At 46.7% G+C, this 18,731-nt stretch overlaps 1 protein-coding gene across 4 annotated transcripts in view; it reads left to right on the top strand.

Annotated features, from left to right (window-relative positions):
* Positions 1-18,731, top strand: part of ptprsa (protein tyrosine phosphatase receptor type Sa) — a 254,365-nt gene that overhangs the window by 97,120 nt on the left and 138,514 nt on the right. For all 4 annotated transcript variants that reach the window (XM_080770974.1, XM_080770973.1, XM_080770972.1 and 1 more), the window contains exon 5: positions 17,481-17,669. In XM_080770974.1, coding sequence (XP_080627100.1) covers positions 17,481-17,669 — 189 coding nt within the window. The remainder of the gene's footprint in view (positions 1-17,480; positions 17,670-18,731) is intronic.

Genomic DNA, 18,731 nt, shown 5'->3' on the forward strand with positions numbered 1-18,731 from the left:
AACCACTGGACTAGAGGATTGAAGTGGCTAAGTGAGTCTACTTACAACTAACACTATACACTACAGGCACCAGGTGATTTGGCAGGCAGTGTTTCCCTGTTGTATCATACTCCAGCCTCCCCCACCCATATAAACAAGCTCTCCACCTCCCCCTAGCCTAGCCGCTTCAGTGCCTCTCCTGCCCTAACGCAAAACACATTTACTTATCTCTGTTAAGATCTACCGTTCTTCCACGGAACTGTAACACCCCCCAGTTAACCTCGGAGCGGAACCTGCTATCAGAGAATAATGTTTACAAAGAAGCACTCCTCCTATCCTCTCCTCTCTCTATCCACTCCTCGCTCTATCCACTCCTCCTATCCTCTCCTCTCTCTATCCATTCCTCCTATCCTCTCCTCTCTCTATCCACTCCTCCTATCCTCTCCTCTCTCTATCCACTCCTCCTATCCTCTCCTCTCTCTATCCACTCCTCTCTCTATCCACTCCTCCTATCCTCGCTCTCTCTCTACAAAGAAGCACTCCTATCCTCTCTCGCTCTCTTTACAAAGAAGCACTCCTCCTATCCTCTCTCTCTCTCTTTACAAAGAAGCACCCCTCCTATCCTCTCTCTCTCTCACTCCTCCTATCCTCTCTCTCAAAGAAGCACTCCTCCTATCCTCTCTCTCAAAGAAGCACTCCTCCTATCCTCTCTCTCTCTCTCTCTCTCTCTCTCTCTCTCTCACTCCTCCTATCCTCTCTCTCAAAGAAGCACTCCTCCTATCCTCTCTCTCAAAGAAGCACTCCTCCTATCCTCTCTCTCAAAGAAGCACTCCTCCTATCCTCTCTCTCAAAGAAGCACTCCTCCTATCCTCTCTCTCAAAGAAGCACTCCTCCTCTCCTCTCTCTCTCTCCTCCACATATCAACCACCAGCTGTACTGCGCTGAGGCTTAAACTACTACAGTTACCACTTCTACTATTAATAATAATACTAGTAATAATATCAGACGAGAGTGCTGTCGTTGTCTCTGAACATAACTATTATTACTCCTTTTGTGTACAGTACTTCTGTTGCTACACCATTACTGTCACTACTGTTCTTACTAGTACTTAGTTACGGTGTACAGCTACTACTATTAGGGTTGGTACTTATACTTATAGTCATACCATTACTGCTAGTCTGCTACTGCTGGTCTTACTACTGGAGACTCAGTGGCGTGCACATCTAGACACTAGGGGGTGATAAAAAGCAGTGCAAAGTAGCCTATACTAGCCTAATACTACGTCAGAACACAATGGTTTGATTGATCATTATGAGACATACATGCCCTCTGAAAATGCACCAGATTTTCAAGTGGGCCTTCGTCCAGAAAACAAAGGTTGAGATTCAACCAAACCACAGCGCAATAGAGCCGTCTGTCTACCTTTCCTTCAGAGTGTGGTTGCTGTTTGCTATAGGAGGAACAAATATCTGCGTTCGCTGTGTGCTTATGATGAAGCCGATCAATCTCAATGCAGGGTGGAGGTTCTGCACCTCCAGGGTAGGGGGTGGGGCGTGTGTTGTGGGGGGTGTGGTGGGGGGTGGCCACCCCTGCTGTTATTAGTCAGAGCCACAGCAGGCAGACGTTTTGGCAAAAACAATAAAGTGTTGTCGACGGCTGTCTCCTCCCTTGTGGATGTGGCCCGATGCCCCCGTGCTCTTATTGGAAGCTTTAGAAGTTTAGAGTTTTTCGCCGTGGCCTCTCCTGACTTCTGTCACTCTCCCCACCGTCTCTCAGGGGATATCTCTTTCTCTCCAAACCTTCCACCTTGTATCTGCTTACGTAGTTTTCTCCAGCCTTGACTTCAGACAGAGGGAGAGAATAGAGTGAGAGGGTTTAAAAACCACAAAAAGAAGGAAGGAAAGGTACAAAGTATGGAACTGGGAGCGGGGGTGAGAGAGAAAGGGAGAGAGACGTGTTGGAGGGGATACGTGCCCCCCTCCCCCCCCCCCCCCCCCCCTTTCTTCTGGCTCGGGTCACACGAGTCTTGAGAAAATACAATAGGATAAAGAAAGAGGACAGACGTTGCAGTGCAAAGCCGAGAGAAAGAGAGCTTTTGGATTCTCTGCACCCTCGAGAGGATATGCCAATACTTTTGTACTTTGACTTTAAGTAATTTTTTTAATTAGAAGGCATTTGGTGGTATTGCTACTTTTACTTAAGTAAAAATTAAAAAAACAGTAGGCTACTTCTGCCACCGCTTGGTGAAAGACACAGAGCTTAGAGAAGACTGAAAGGAGCTTGTGGCTTCAGAGCCCGAACAGAACGCACGAACCCGCCTCATGAATAAAGAGCAGGGCAGATAGGGGATACCGCCCTGGGGCCATGCGAGGGCCTCATCCATAACACATGAGCCTTGGAACCACTGGTGACTGGCGCTGTTCAACACAGAGGTCACCCCCAGGCCCCGCTCGGGTCCACGGGCACCACCGGAGAGAGGCCGACGTGTCCCCCCAATGACGTGATTAGTAGGGCTGTCCCCGCCGTAGTAACCTGAGCAAATTGGTCTCACTTGACCAAGACGTTTGAGTTGATTTGAAGACATGTATCGTTGCTTAAGGCTCATTCATAGTCTGGATTTTCGGTGAGGTGGTGAGGTGACCACCGCTCCGGCGGTGAGGTCACCACCGCTCCGGGGGTGAGGTCACCACCGCTCCGGGGGTGAGGTGACCACCGCTCCGGTGGTGTGGTGACCACCGCTCCGGCGGTGAGGTGACCACCGCTCCGGTGGTGTGGTGACCACCGCTCCGGCGGTGAGGTGACCACCGCTCCGGCGGTGAGGTGACCACCGCTCCGGGGGTGAGGTGACCACCGCTCCGGTGGTGTGGTGACCACCGCTCCGGCGGTGAGGTGACCACCGGAGCTGAAATAACGCTGAGCTACTTGATCATGCTACATCGTCACACAACAATAGTAGCACATCTAACAGCTTAAAACACGTTTCGAGCTTGCAGATCTTCTATTTTTTAATTTGAATCCTGAAAAGTAACAGTTTTGGACATTTGGGGTTTCCACTAGACAGAGACGATATATTTCAAATCGTGAGTCACATGTCTTATAGACTCTAGTCTAGATATAACAGGCATAGGCAGCAAAACCCAGGTTTACAGATTTGTCACTTAAGGCGGCGGTTCTCCCATTTTTTCCCCAAAAAACATTACGTGCGCAGTCGGTTTTATTGTGTCATGTAAACACAGGGCAAAGTTACATATTCCTTTATCAATGGGTATACACTACAGGCATGTAGGCTACATACTGTATATATAGGAGCTGTCTCTCTATTGACTATCCCTGTGTTTTCTTCCATTGTCGTTCCTCTGGCGGCTGCATCCTTTTGTCCACAGAGTCGTTCCTCTGGCGGCTGCATCCTTTTGTCCACAGAGTCAGTGGGGTGTCGTCGCTGTCGGGTGGAAACCTCGTATGTCCAAAATTGTAATTAAAAAATAAATGCAAAAAATAGCAGACCGACGAGCTCGAAAATAAGTCGCGCCTCGTTTTGGAGCGTGCAGATCTGCTACTTTGGATGGTTTGGTGTTGCGCTGTAGTATGATCAAGTATGGCGCTAATTTAGGAACAAAACATGGAGATCAGAGGTTTCTGCCCCTATACAGCAACAAAGTTGTTGTTGTGCCACTCTGTCCAGAAGCTCTGAAGACCAGCAGCCATTACTAGCAAATTACTCTGAAATAGCAGCCGGCCCTTTTGTAGTGGAAGAGACAGAGAGATGAAAGGGACAACAACAACAACAACAACAGCAACTACAGGGCTGGAACTATCGGTGGTTTTCCTCACCATTATTTGATCAATTCCTTAACTTATAGCTCTATATTCTGATGGCACTCATTGCTATAGAATGGTTTGTTCAGTAACAGGTTTCCACCAGACAGAGGCAATATACTGCAATGGGCTATTTTTTTACTATTGAAAAATTATTATTGAAAATAATGTTTGAGTAGTTCAACTAGCAGATCTACATCGACACGTTGTGAGCTAGCTGGTAGATTGGAACTATTCAAGAACGTTGTTCAAAATAGTAGAAAATGGCAAAGTAGTTTAAAGGGGTTTAGCATAGACGAAAACAGAGCCCTAACTGTTGCAACCCCTACAAAACCACAACATCCACCACATTGTGTGTAACGTCTATAATTTGCTCATGGTTGCCATTGTTGTCTGGCTGCTAGCTGCAAGGGTGATTAGCATGCCTCTCGCGTCCTCCAGCACTTGTCATCGTTTCATTCTTTTTTTTTATAATCCTTTATTATTTTCGTCTTAAGTGATTTATTTGTATGCGGTGCTCGTCGCTGGAACCCGCTCCTCCCCCCCTGCCCTGCGTGTCACCTCCTCGCCATCTCCGCGCTGGCAGTATAAAGCAATTACTGCTCCGTCATCCGTCAGACACTCAGGCCCCAAAACATATTCATAATCGCCACTCCTCGCCGAGGGGGCCTCCGGGCCTGTTATTAGCGGCTGTAATTGCGCCAAGCTAATGGCCTCATGGGGGACAATGTCCATGACGTACTCTCGCTCACGCACACACACACACACACACACACACGAGAAGATGTCGCAGTTATACCGTGTAGGGACTTGTGTTTTTGGGGGTTGTAGTACAGTAGGTGCTTAATGGGGATTGCGTGGGGTCTGGCTGTCACTTTAGCGACCATTACAGGGTCTGACTCTGAGGGTTGGCCAACAAGGCAAGGCGATTTGTGCTTCACATGAAATATAAATAATTTTCTCCGACGGGTGGCTGGCCTTTAGAGATATAGGTGAGAAGTTCAGTCACACGAGAGAGACTCGGAGTAGAGTCGCTGCTTCTTCGCCTTGAAAGGAGCCAGCTTAGGTGGTTCGGGCATCTGGTTAGGATGCCTCTGGAGCATCTCCCTAGGGAGGTCCCCGACCTCGAGGAGACCCCAGGGCAGATGGTGGGATCACATTGACTCACTGGCCTCAAGATAATAAACATCTAAATATACATTAAAATAATCTCCTTAAGGATGATGTCACTGGTGGATGGGTTTCGGAACTGCATACAGCCATCCTATCCATCAACATTTGTTTTCCACCCACAAAAAAGTTATGGAACGCAGCTCCACTACAAAATAAATGCCATAAAAGGACATTTGAATGCAATTAAAACCAAAGTTACCCAAGAGCCACAAAACAGCTACAATATGAGAATAAAGTTACAGTCTACAGAGAAACGGAGAAAAAAAGTCTTGCAGCTTTGATGTCAAATAACTTAGAATTCTGAGAGATACAAGCAGAGCTGCATTTTCCTTGGAGTTTGATCCAGATAATGTGGTGAACGCCAGCTTCTCCACGTTTAGTTGTCCAAGGACAGATTCACATTCACTTTGCTTTTCGTTGAAGGAATGTTGAGCGGTAGCACCGTACATGTAAATTCACCACTTAAGCTGAGCTATGCTCAGTAAAATGCTGATACGCAAGCTCACAGCATTATAATTTGTTTACTTTTGATGCCAATATACTGTTGCAGTAAATAGGTTTTCAATGTAATGGGTCCCCGGGACCCAGGGGTGGTCTTTTAGATGTGTCCAAGGGACATTTTATGAGTCCTATACTTCACAACGTTAGAGTACAGTACTGAGTACAGCATTGCATCCCAGGAGGGGATTTAGTGAGTCTTAAGGATGCAGACTATTTGCATCACTGCTGTTGTACTAAAACTCTGAATATCAGGAAATCTTTACACGTGACACAGCACTTCCACAGCGGGTGGTAATACTGCGACTAGTGAATAATCCAATGCGACCGCTGCATGCACCTGTGAGAGGTGTGCGTGCGTGGGCGCGTGCTCTGCCTTCCTGCCTCCTGCCTCCTGCCCGAGGCAAGGATATAGCATATAGTGCTATATGTGTGGGTAGCTACAGTACAAATAATAACCGTGCTGTATTTTATGAACACATGATGTCTTTCAGTGAGGGGGAGAGGTTGCAGCATAAGCTGACATTAATACAGAGTTCAGGCTCCCCTTTCCGACCTCGCTTAAATGCATAGTAAATGCTTTGCCGAAACCAGGGCTGTGTGATGGGACGTGCATCGCAAATGCACATACTACACGCATGCACGCACGCACGCACAGTACACACAGTGGTTTCTGATTTGTCAGAGGGTTTTTTATCTTGTGTGTGTGTGCTTGCAGCTTATCCCCCTATACAAGCATACCGAATAATAGGGAGCGAGAGGAGGGATGAAGGGATGGAGTGAAAATAAGTGTCTTAAGGGGGCGCAGCCGCGCAGGGATGGGGCAAAGTGCCCGTCCTCCACCTCCGAGTCAAGGGTTTGAATCCACCGGAGATTATTATTCTGAAAAGAAAAATGCCTTTCTGTCATCACAGTGACCTATAAGGCATGATGGAGATTGCATGGGTGGATCTGGAGAGTGTTGGGGTACTGATAAGCTTGATTCATGCTGTACTTGGTTGCGCGCCTGTTTTACGTGCTTGGGGAAGAGCAGATCTACAAGCTTCCAACGCATCACGAATGTGACGTGTTGTGAGCTTGTAGATCTGCTATTTACGGCATGCAACACCAGCATGCCACCAAGTATAAATCAGGCTTTAGTCAGTCATACACACACACACACACACACACACACACACACACACACACACACACACACACACACATTGGAGACACATGCAAGCCCACACACTCGCCGTCCATCAAGATTTAATTGTCAACAATACTTGTTGAGGAAACCAAAAAAATGCATGTACACAGACAGCCGTTAGTGCCACCCGCTGGATGTCTCTTAACACACACTACTCATTCTATTTTACACACATTTTCATCATTTCAGAGCAGGAAACACGAACCAGACCAGCGGCAGTCGATCTGTATTACTTTTCCAGTTGTCTCTCTTTCTCTCTCTCTCTCTCTCTCTCTCTCTCTCTCTCTCTCTCTCTCATCCCTGTGTGTCTTTCTCTCTTGTCTGTATTTGGAATGTGAATGTTTTCACACATATCTAGGGCACACATTTGATTTGCATTTATATAGCGCCTTCATCCAAGCCACTTTACAATGATTGTGCATTACATTCAACACCAAAGGCGGAGGAAACCATGCTAGGCACCAACCTGCTCATCGGGAGCAGTCAGGGGTTGAGTGTCTTGCTCAAGGACACTTTGACAAACTCTGCCCGCGATCGAACTGGAAACCATCTTGTTTTACTGTATACTTTCAATCTCCTTCTCCTCTTTGTCACTGTCTCTCTCTCTCTCTCTCTCTCTCTCTCTCTCTCTGGGGGTAGAGTATGTCGCTAACAAAGCCTGGGGTTCCAGTTTGTATCCATACTAAAATAAATCTAGCCACTCACAGTCCTCTGGCTCTGAGGTCCTCTGGCTCTGAGGCACTTAAAAGCATCCATCAAGATGGCGTGCAATGTGAAAATGCACCCTGCTGCGACGCGGTTACCCGTAACAGGCACAGCTCTGACTCCTTCAAAACCGCTGTCAAAGGGCACCTACGGACAGCTGCAATTCAAAACTGGCCTCCGTAAAATCTGAATCCCCCCCCACCGCCCCCCCCTTTTTCCCCTCACTGTATATGTTTCTTTTCCCCTTAATGTAGGCTACTGTAATTCTGCAAATTGTTAATACAAACTGCTACACATCAGTGGCACGGTGGGGGTCATCGTGAATGGGATTAGCTGTGTTTCGGGGAGGGGGAGAGATGGGTCAATCATTTAGGCGATGGACAGTGTCACACGTGACAGGACAGAACCAACACAGAGGTCAAGCGCAGCAGCAGTGTAGCCTACAGTACACAGCAGCAGGGTAGCCTACAGTACACAGCAGCGGTCGGCAGATTAAGGGTCCGTGGTGTGCCGATCAAGCCGACCCAGAGAGCTGATTAAAAAGCTCTGCACCTGTCATCACTGTGTAATGCCATTAAACGCTGCAGTGAAATTAAACACAATTATGGATAATGACGGCACCCGGGGGGGGGGGGGAGATAATGACGGCACCCGGGGAGAGCCAAGAGGGGGAAAATACCTGGTGGTGTTAGGAAAGGAGAGTTGCTGGGAGGAGGGGGTATGTTGTATACCGGGGGCAGAAACCTCTCATGTCCACATTTTGACGGGTGCTAGCCCCTCCTATATACAGGTTTTTAGGTCAATGTTTGTTTTAAAAACGGTCAATTACCTATAATTTTTGGGGTCCTTGACATGAAATATTGAGCACCACTGATATAGAAACATAGGAATTTCAGAAAACTGTCAGAATTTAGAAGATATTTTTTTCATTTCGACGTCAGGTCTAAATGGGTTAACCCATTTAGGCCTAAGGCCGATTCTAAAAACGCCTCTAAATCCTGTGATGTGAGCGAGTCATTCTACAGACTCATGAGCACCATATTCATTCATTCAACTGCAGAAAAAAATAATAAAACACATGTGTGGGTTTCTCTTCTGACATCGTCGACATGACCTCATCTGTGTCATTTTTCCATTGCGAGCTTTTTGTCACCGCTGCCTAAATGCCTCCCGGCGGTGGGTCCGAGCAGGCCGGCCTGCCCAGATGTCAGTCCTCGGCATATGCCAGCGCGTAATTGCAGGGCGCCAAACCAATTACCGAATCAATGGGACGCGTCGGGAACAGCTCGCGTAACACTTTGACAAGACAAACCCAAGACCCCGCCCCAACAATAACGGAGTGGGTTTTTGGACATCTGGTTTCGCATGCTGGGAAGATGGCTGGCTGACTGTATGGCTTCCTTTAGCCTCTAATGTAGGCCCTTCGCTCTGCTGAGTGACACGTGGGTTTGGAGACGGTTTGACTGAACTTTGAGTTCAGTCAAACATCTCACAGTAATATATGTGAAGTTCATATTATGTAGTCTGTTTGTCGGTCTTTGACAAATACAGGCATGTCCATGCGGGCATTCCAAATGTGTTTCCCCTCGTATAGGGCATATAACCACTTAAGCCATCTTGTCTTAGAGAACTGGACTTGAATTACAACTACTTCCTTTGAATCTACACCAAAGCAGGTCTACATCTTGAAAAGCAGTCCACGTACAGTTGTACTGTAACTCTGGTGCGTTATGCTAAGAACAGAGTCTTTAAGTGGTTAACTGGCACTGATCCAACATGGACACCAGTGTTTGCCAATGAAGTGCTGCAGTAGTAGTAGTAGTAGTATTAGTAGTAGTAGTAGCAGCCTTCAGTCTCCGGAGACCATGTGCACCTGTGCACTTAGATTAGATCAGGTGACGAGGGCACATGGTGCTTTGTGTGGCTGTATAAGGTCCCACCTGTGAGGCGCTGCAGGCCAACTTCTAGCCAATACGCATTTCCCTTACTGAGGGAGAAGGTGGAACCCAATAAAACAACAAAAATAAGTTCTGCTTGTGGCGAGAGAAAATACTGTGGCACTCCGTCTTTTTCGTGGAAAAATAATGAATGTATTATTGAGCAAGACAACAGGGTCTCTCATTTTCTCCCTATACAGTTTGTCTCACCACAAGCAGGACTTGTTGTTATTTTTTGAAGTGCACCTGTTTTGAGAAAGCCATCGTGACTGAACCCATGCGGACAGCACTTCCTCCTTCTGTTTTCTGTTTTGGAAAGTCATTTTGCGTGTTTCAGACTACACGGAGTCAAGTCGATTATCCAATCCCGTAAAGCACTCAACATGATCTGTCGTTGTCATCGCAGGCTGGATTCAGACGTTCAGTTTGTCATGTGAATGGCTCCAATGGCCCACAAACACCACATTCAGAGTGTCACACACATTCCAGTCATAACAGTCCAACACGCCTCAGGCTGTACTGGCTTCCAGTCTATAAGGATCTATAAGGAAAAATGAAAAGCCACAGTTGACCATTGACCACTTAAACCTGCCTGTACGGTTGACCGGAGTCCCTCAGGGCTCTATAGTGTATTTTCTGTTTTCTGTTATTGTGGGGTGAAGCTTTCGCAGAAAATAGCAGATCGACAAGCTCACAACGCGTTGCATTTCAATGCGTTGCGTTGCAATGCGTTGTGAGCTTGTCCATCTGCTATTTTCTGCGAAACCTTTCCCCTCAATTTGACTATAGTTCCTTTTCAATGAGACCTACGTTTTTTCTGTACGTGCGGAGAAGTCGAGGGGCGACAACGCAGGCCGTTTTACGCGGGCGCGGTCTGGTGAAATTGACGCGTGCGTGCTCGTTTCGTGCACACGCCCACGACTCCCCAGACCTGGATTATGTTTAGCTTTTTTTTTTTATGCCTGCTTTGTCGTGCCCCTCATGAGCAGACCTGGAGCAGACCGTTCGAAAGGACCTTTACGCCCATTTGAGTGCAAACAAGATGGCGGCGGACGATGACAACACAGAACTTGCCATTTGTCAACCATTTGTCCAGACAGAAAAAAATGGACCAGGTTTAAAAATCAGCATGCCTCGGAATGAACGGCGTCGGCGACACATGCACACGCGCGGACACACACACACACACACACACACACACACGGCCCCGCTGACCGATTAGGTCACGCGACGGGAGCTGCGACTCCGTCGGCGCTCCGAACGGAATTTGTCATCGCCGAGGAACACCAGCATGCATCATAGCGAAATGTAATTGCCGGGACAGTCATGGGGAACTGGACAGCCCCAGGGAACTCTGGGATGAAATCAGCCTGTGTCATTGGTTGCCGTGCGCATGCACACACACACACACACACACACACACACACACACACACATGTTTGGCTTACTATGCTTGTGAGGACATCAACATTTTAGGCATTGAAAATTGCCGAAAAACAGCAGATCTACAAGCTCACAAAACGCTGTAGATCAGCGATGTTTCAGTTTGTCTGACATTGCCGCACAACTGAGTTTTAAATAGGGAAGACTCCAACTCCGACCCCTAAATCTTATAAACGCCTAATCCTAAACACAAACATGAATCTTTCTCTTCATTGCAGCCGACCTCTGTAAATAACTTTCTTTTGCAGGAATGATCCCTGCGACGACCAGGAAAATGGTCCTCACAACGTCTATTTCTCAAAGTCTACTATACTTAGGCGGACGTTAGGTCCTCACAAGTATAGTAGTTTGTCGTGCGCGCACGACACACACACACACACACACGCACACGCTCACATACACAAATAGTGACCCTGAACTAACAGCCCCTCCGTGAGCAATCTATTTATTTTTGCATGGGCGCGTTAATCGACAGGGCCTGTAATCTTGCAGCGGGGCAGTTGTAGGGATTGATGCTATCACACTCTATTCCTGGACGAAGCTAATAACCCAAAACCCATGCGTGGTGTGTTTATTCTGCGCTGCTGTGTCTCAGACGCCATTTGGGGAAAGTAGAAAGTAGAAATTGGCCTACTCAATGGCACATGTTTGCCATTGTAAGTATAACAGTCTGTTGCAAGTAACAGTACTGTATAAAAAATGCCCCTTGAACAAAAGAAAAGTATTCATCATAATGCAGAATGTCCCATTTCCCAATGATTTTCAAATGTTTCTACATGTATCATGCAAAAAAACAAAAGCATACCAATGTGTTTTGAGGTTGTAGAAGTGTTACACAGGGCTTAATTTGTTAATGTTAAGTCGGCTCAGCAGCAAATTTTGGTCATAGTCTTTTGAATCTAGTTTTAGTCATATTTTAGTCATCTGAAAGGTTTTAGTCTAGTTTCAGTGTACTAAATAATGTACGATTTTAGTCGACTAAATCGACAGTTGTATTTTGGCGGGCCTTGATGGCTCTCTAATATCAGATTTTACACTTGGTTGAATGCTGAACATAGCCGAACTACAAGCTCACAACGTGATGCAGTGTGACATATTGTGAGCTTGTAGATCTGCCATTTTCAGAGCACAACTAAACATAAAATCACTTGTCTTTTAGTTCTACTGGATCTCTTCTCCACTAGTCCCATCCTGACATTTCAGTCTAGTTTATATTTGTCGACGAAATCGTCAACACATGTATAGTCTTAGTTTTCGTCATCATAGCTTAGCTTTTGTTTAGCTTTCATTTAGTTTTCGTCAGTGAAAAAAACCTAGTCGACGGACATTTTCTGTCATAGTTTTAGTCGTCGAAACACTGTTTTGCTCGTGTGTTTGTTTGTATTCTGGTCCGTCCGGGGTGTGTGTGTGTGTGTGTGTGTGCGTGAGTGTGTGCATGCCTGAGTGCGTACGTACGTGCTCTATCAGGTCCTCTACTCCCGGCAGATGCCTCCACTCTGCCGCCTGCCTGCTTCCATTAGCCTCAACTGCACTCTTAACTGTGTGGCTTTGGTTGTGTGTTTTCAGCTCCGTTGGCGTACAGACCATGGTGGGACAGAGAGCACATGTACACAGCACTCTAGAGCCTGCATGGACACATCTAACCTCCCTCGCTGTCGTGCACAAACCTTCTATTTTATTTTATTCTCTATTATATTTTTAACTGCAGCGTCACGCACGAGCATGACAAGTACGGCAGATCCGGAAAAACGAAATGCAGCACAAAATGCATGTTGAGCTTATGGATCTGCTGTTTTTGATATTTTTGAATTTGAAATCCTGAAAAGTTTTGGACACATGAGGTTTTTACACCCACACGTGCGCAGACACACGCTCACACACAAATGCACACGTATATAAATACTGTTAATATTGTTTTAACCTTGTTTCAACCCCATTTCAACACAACACACCTGTAGCTAGGGGGGTGCGTGTGACATCATCATCATCATACAGTACCCAGAAAGTTATGCGGGAACGCCTACTGAGTGGCAAAAAGATGACTTTCTGGCCTTTGCCATCTTTAAACAATGTTTAAACTCACTTTGCCACTCATTTTATGCATGCACATTCCCTCTATATGTAGCAGTGGCTCAGAGCCTCTGTCTGATGGCCTCAAAAATCTAATATCTCCCCCGGTCCAGAGGGATATCCCTTTGGTCTAGTGGTTAAGATGTTGGACTTTCACGCAGGAGTTCGAATCCTGGTCGTTACATATATAGTTCAGGGCTGTCTGGCACACAAAGAACATCAGAGGCACATCACAGACAGACATGGCGCTTAGAGAAGGTATACACGTCACTCCGTCTACTGTTTTTTCCTAGCGTCTTAACCCATCTACGACGGGAATGCGTCTGTGTTGCTTTATAGCTTTTGACCACATTTAACCACTTTTAACCATTATTTTAAATGTGTCATGATTTAGAAGACATTTGTAGAACCTTTTCTCAGGTCTTCCTGGATTAAAACTGTCCAGCGCTAGTCCTCCTGTCTTGTGGGACTTGAAAACAAAGAGATTATACAGTGGCTGTCGTGAATAATCGATGGGCAGGATCCAGCGAGAAGCCTAAAACAGCATAAACGCCTCGACTTCTTTGAAGCGAGCGTTGAAATATTCATGGCTGCGAGTCGGCCCCTCCGATGTGAGGTAACCGCTGTCTTCTCCCTCGTCTGGCTCTCTATCCCGAGCTTTGGGGCCGTGTTTTTATCGTCTGGGCGCTGTGTTTGCGTGACTCGGCAGACAGACGGACGGCTCTTATCGTCTCCCCATGCTGTGTGACTATCGTCCCTTATTCCCTCAATGGAGGGCATCGACCATAGCGGACCAAGTAACTCCATTACTTGAGTCAGAGTAGAGATAGTCCTGGTCAAATGGGACTAGACTGCAAGTGACAGTTGCTATGTCACACGTTTACTTGAGTTAAAGTATGAGGACTTGGCTTTAGAAAAATACTTGCGTGTTCAAACCTACAAAATGAAGTAAAATCTTATTTTTTTATCAGTCCATTGCTGTGTGTCTTTGAAATGTATAGTGTAGTGAGACAAGTCCACAAATAATACTCAAGTAAAGTACAGATTTGTCTCTGTCTGGAAACCCCATTATATCCAAAACCTTTCAGGTACAGATCGACAGGATAAAAATATCGAGCTTGTGAATCTGCTACTTTTGATGCTTTAGTATTATCAAGTTTGTTTTATTTATTTTTAACGTACAAAAAGAATACGGAGATACAAGGTTGCTGTCCTGACCATGGTCAGTCAGTAAATAAATAAATAGTTTGATTCTGAGCTTTAAAATCGATTTAGAATAGAAAAATTGTGGCATTAAACATTGCGATATTTGAGTGAATCTCACACTCTGTGCCCAGAAGTGTGCCATGCCTGGGTCGCCTCCCTCATGTTTCCCCCCTTGTTCCCCGGAGATGTTCTCCTACTCCCCTCCCTGTGTGGCCTGATTGAGAGACTGGTTCCAACTGAGCAACCCAGCTGTAGACCATGTTTGTAATTGGACTTGGATGTGTATTTAAGTCGTGTTCTGTCTTGTGTTTGGTTGTTGGATTATTGTTCCTTTTGCCGTCCTGGGTTTATGATTTCTAAGTAAAGACTATTTAAGTTCATTCCTTGTTTCCTGTGGCTGTTTTCCTGCATTTTGGTCCTACATTCATTCCCGGGTGTGAATCGATTCCCCCCCCCCCCCTCCACCCCTACACGACAGCCGCCGCGATGTCGACTCTGCACGCTTGGTGTGAGGTCATTGTCTCGTCTCTCTCTCTCTCTCTATCTCTCTCTCTGAGTGCTAGATAAAGAGCCGCCCGGCCTCTTAACTCAGTGGGACAGCGCCGCTTTCATGACGCCACCTCGGGCGTCTGACGCATTATTTCTCTCTCTCTTTTTTTTATATATATAGTGCAGGGTCACCCCCAGGGCTCCCCGCGCGGCCAGGAATGAGTCACTACTACTACTACTCTAGTCTCTGGCTGGATTGTGTGTCGGGTGACCGAGGTCAGGCGTTAAGTATAGCGGGGCACTTTTCATCTGAAGCACGGCGGAGAGAGTGGCGGCGCTTAGCGATGCTGATGAACACTGAGTGAATTAGGCCCTCGTCGCTCCGTCCCTCTCTCTCTCTCTCCCTCTCTCTCTCTCTCCCTCTCCCTCTCTCTCTCTCTCCCTCTCTCTCTCTCTCCCTCTCCCTCTCCCTCTCTCTCTCTCTCCCTCTCTCTCCCTCTCTCTCTCCCTCTCCCTCTCCCTCTCTCTCTCTCCCTCTCTCTCTCTCTCTCCCTCTCTCTCTCTCTCCCTCTCCCTCTCCCTCTCTCTCTCTCTCCCTCTCTCTCTCTCTCCCTATCTCTCCCTCTCCCTATCTCTCCCTCTCCCTCTCTCTCTCTCTCTCTCTCTCTCTCTCTCTCTCTCTCTCATCCAATCACGTGCGATTATCGTGTTTTTCCCCCTCCGTGTTTTAACTGCGTTGCCCAAAGGTCATCTATAAGAGGGTTGGTTCAGCTGTCTTCGGGAAAAGATTTTTAGTGTAAAGTGAAAACAGGAGGTGGTTAAATAAATTACAGACTGACTGTCTGTTCTTCTATAAGACATGCACGCACGCACGCACGAACGCACGCACACACACTGTGGAAGTGTTATCATGAACACAACTACGTGTGATAAGAAGGAATCAATATTGTGCATAGCACACATTTACAATTTACTCAATGTTACGTTTGGGTTTATAACCTGTGGATAGCCAACAGTTTTTGTGAACCACTACCACTACAGTTGGTCCAACAACAGAGATTCATTCCTAGATTTATTTATAACTTGAAACTTGGTATCGACCAAGGTTAAAAATCTGTATCAGATCATCCCTGAGATATACAGTACGATACTCCCACAGTCCCCTGCAACAACAGAACGCCAACAACAGAGTGTGCATGGGTGTTCATCTATAATTCAGCCATCCTGTGCACATATTTTCTGACATGGGAGCAGCATGTGAGGAAATGTTTGCTCAACATCAGTAGCAGAGATGAAGTCGGCAGGTGTGTTGCCTTTGGTTTGAATGTTTTGGATGTTTGCTCTGGCTTGGTGATTCGTTGAGGAAGGTGCCCATGGTTCTCTGGGCCTTTCCTTCCTTCCTTCCTTCCTTCCTTCCTTCCTCGTCTCAGGCATCTACGAGTGTGACGTGTTACGGTGTTGGTGGGTGTTGGTGTTGGTGACAGTGTTGATTCTGTCGACGGAAAATGTTTGTCGGACGACGATTCCGTCAACAAATACAAACTGAACTGAAATGTTAGGGAGAGACTAGTGGAGAATAGATCCAGTAGAACAAGGCATTTTATGTCTGGTTGTGCTCTGAAAATAGCAGATCTACAAGCTCACAACGCGCCACAGCATCACAGCGACTATGACTAATACTAAAACCAAACTTTTGCTGTGAAAATTACCACTGCTTCCTTCCTCTGTAATCTGAAGTCTCAGACATCTGGGAGTGTGAGCTGTCAGTGGGAGTATATCTGTTGGTATGCAGCAGGTTTATACATCAACAGACTTGTTTATCTGACTGCATTAGGTGGCTCATAACACAATAATAATCCTGCATGCTAGAAGTGCATCCACCACAGCAGGGCTGAGGTAAATTGGGATTAAGGATGTTCCATCATGTTCGGGTGTTATTAGATCAACTGAAATCGCAGGCGTTTAAGGTTTTCTATTTGACGCCCTTGAAGGGATTTGGAAAATACAATGGATGATGTGTGAATGGCTTTTTGTCGTATTACGGTTATGAAAAGAATGCAGTACAAAGTAAGGCAGTTATAAGGATTGTTGCGTGTGCGCGGAGGGGGGGCAGTATTTTCTCTCTGCTGTGACACATTCTAAGCACAATGTCTGTGTTATTCATGAATCATGATGGAAAAAGTAACACATGGCCCAGGACAATGAAATGTTCATGACTTGTCCATGACAGCCGTCTGTTCTCTGGTCCTTGTCCTCGTTCAGGTCTCTGACAGCCGCGGGGATTGAACTGAGACACCTCCAGTGCTTTTTAAGTCATCAGACAGAGTTCAACCAGAATCTGATGAATTCATAATGATCCTCATGAACCTGAACACTGAGCAGACAGACGCTATAAAGACATGTCACAATTGAGCCTGCTGTTTATCCACGTGCAGGTCGGTCCAGGCTGGGTGTTGGTCAAAAGCAAATTTGGTTAATACAGCATCTCTTCATGTGACCACCGCGCTCTGACTGTAGGTGCGCTACCCGTTCAAAACATATCAAAATAACGGTAGTGGGTCGCACACACCAAGACTTCAGTTCAAATTGTTTATTTCATATTTGAACAGGGCCAAACGTTTTGGCTGTCCAGCCTTCATCAGTGTGAACACACTGATGAAGGCTTTGCAAAAGGCCGATGTACACCTCAGAAGGCTAGTGACAGGTGCGTAGGGCAATAAAGCTTTCCTGATGAAGGTCTAATCGACCGAAACGTTGACACAATAAAGAGCAACATCTTTGGCAAGTTTCTGACAGTGTGCGGGACCTTTTCTTTGATTTTCAAGGATAACCTTTTTAGTTAATACAGCATCAAAATCTGTTTTCCCTGGCACAAAGCCTTTTCAGACGGGGTGGGTCTGGGGCCAAACACACAAAAAGTTAACTGGCTGAATTGAACATTAAATGACGGCCATCCTCACTCTCCCCCTCCACAGAGGACCTGCTGCCTGCCGGCTTCCCCAACATCGACATGGGCCCCCAGCTGAAGGTGGTGGAGCGAACGCGAACCGCCACCATGCTCTGCGCCGCCAGCGGAAACCCCGACCCCGAGATCACCTGGTTCAAGGACTTCCTGCCCATCGACCCCAGCGCCAGCAACGGGCGGATCAAACAGCTGCGTTCAGGTAAGGACAGAGGCGAGCCGGCCGTGTGTGGCCTTCATAATGACCCCCTGGTTACTTCATTTCAGCGGAGGATGGTGTCAGTGGCAGTCGTGCTTTGAAGTACCGATGAGGGGGGGTTGGGATGGGTTGTCAGGGTGGTTTTGTTTCCAACGGAGCAGCGGTTGGACAGTTGGACAGCTTCTTCTTTCTTCTGCTCGCGCTGACATTTGAGTTTGGCCCTGAGAAGGAGCGGGAAGACAACAGACAGACGGAAAACGATGACATTCTCAGAAAGGCTCAGTCTCTCAGTCTTTATTTCAGCCACGAGGGCATTTAAGGGCATCATGTTCAAACCCATCTTTATGTCTATAAGTTTGTTTGCAGCAAAGCTTGCAGTGCGTTACATCATGCCTTGAATATCAAAAGCAATATAGTTTAGGAGCGTCACTTCAATGTGCACCATCTCCAATTTAACGCAAAGATTTATCTGTGACAAATATTTTGAAATAAAAACGTCTGAAGCGGCAGTAATTGAGGCCTTCACATGATTTACTACGCCCTCAGAAAATGTGTCATACGGCATAGGGAGAAGCAGCGCTCTCTGCCACAACAAACGTGGTGGATATGTCGTCTTGTTTCCCATTGATCGCGGTCCCATTGAGAGACCCGCTAAAGCAAAGTCTAATTATGTAGCTAATTAGGAGCAGGGCCGGGGCGGCCCCGGGCAACACAGTGGTAGATATTTTAGGTCGATCATTCGTCACCATCAGGAAAAAAAATCCAATGGCTCCTATTTGATTTGCCGCTGCTAATGTAAATCAGGGTAGACACGACTAAATAAAGGCTCTGCGGCCATCGAGCTACTGCCCCAGTTGTTGCCTCGCGGTCATTACACTGACATTACTTCCATGCGTTTGGGCTGGGCAGTACCGAGCCTTTAGATGATGAGGCGCAGAACTCTGACATCCCAGAAACGTTTTAATTCCCCTCCGCTGCGACTCACCGACTGCTGTTTCTATTACTGGCAGTCCTTTTTAGATTTGTAATCCTGGGAACCCCTTTTGGTGTTTTAACCCTTCTGGA

This window comes from Protomyctophum bolini, assembly GCF_963924005.1.
Source record: "Protomyctophum bolini genome assembly, chromosome: 8".
NCBI lineage: Eukaryota > Metazoa > Chordata > Actinopteri > Myctophiformes > Myctophidae > Protomyctophum > Protomyctophum bolini.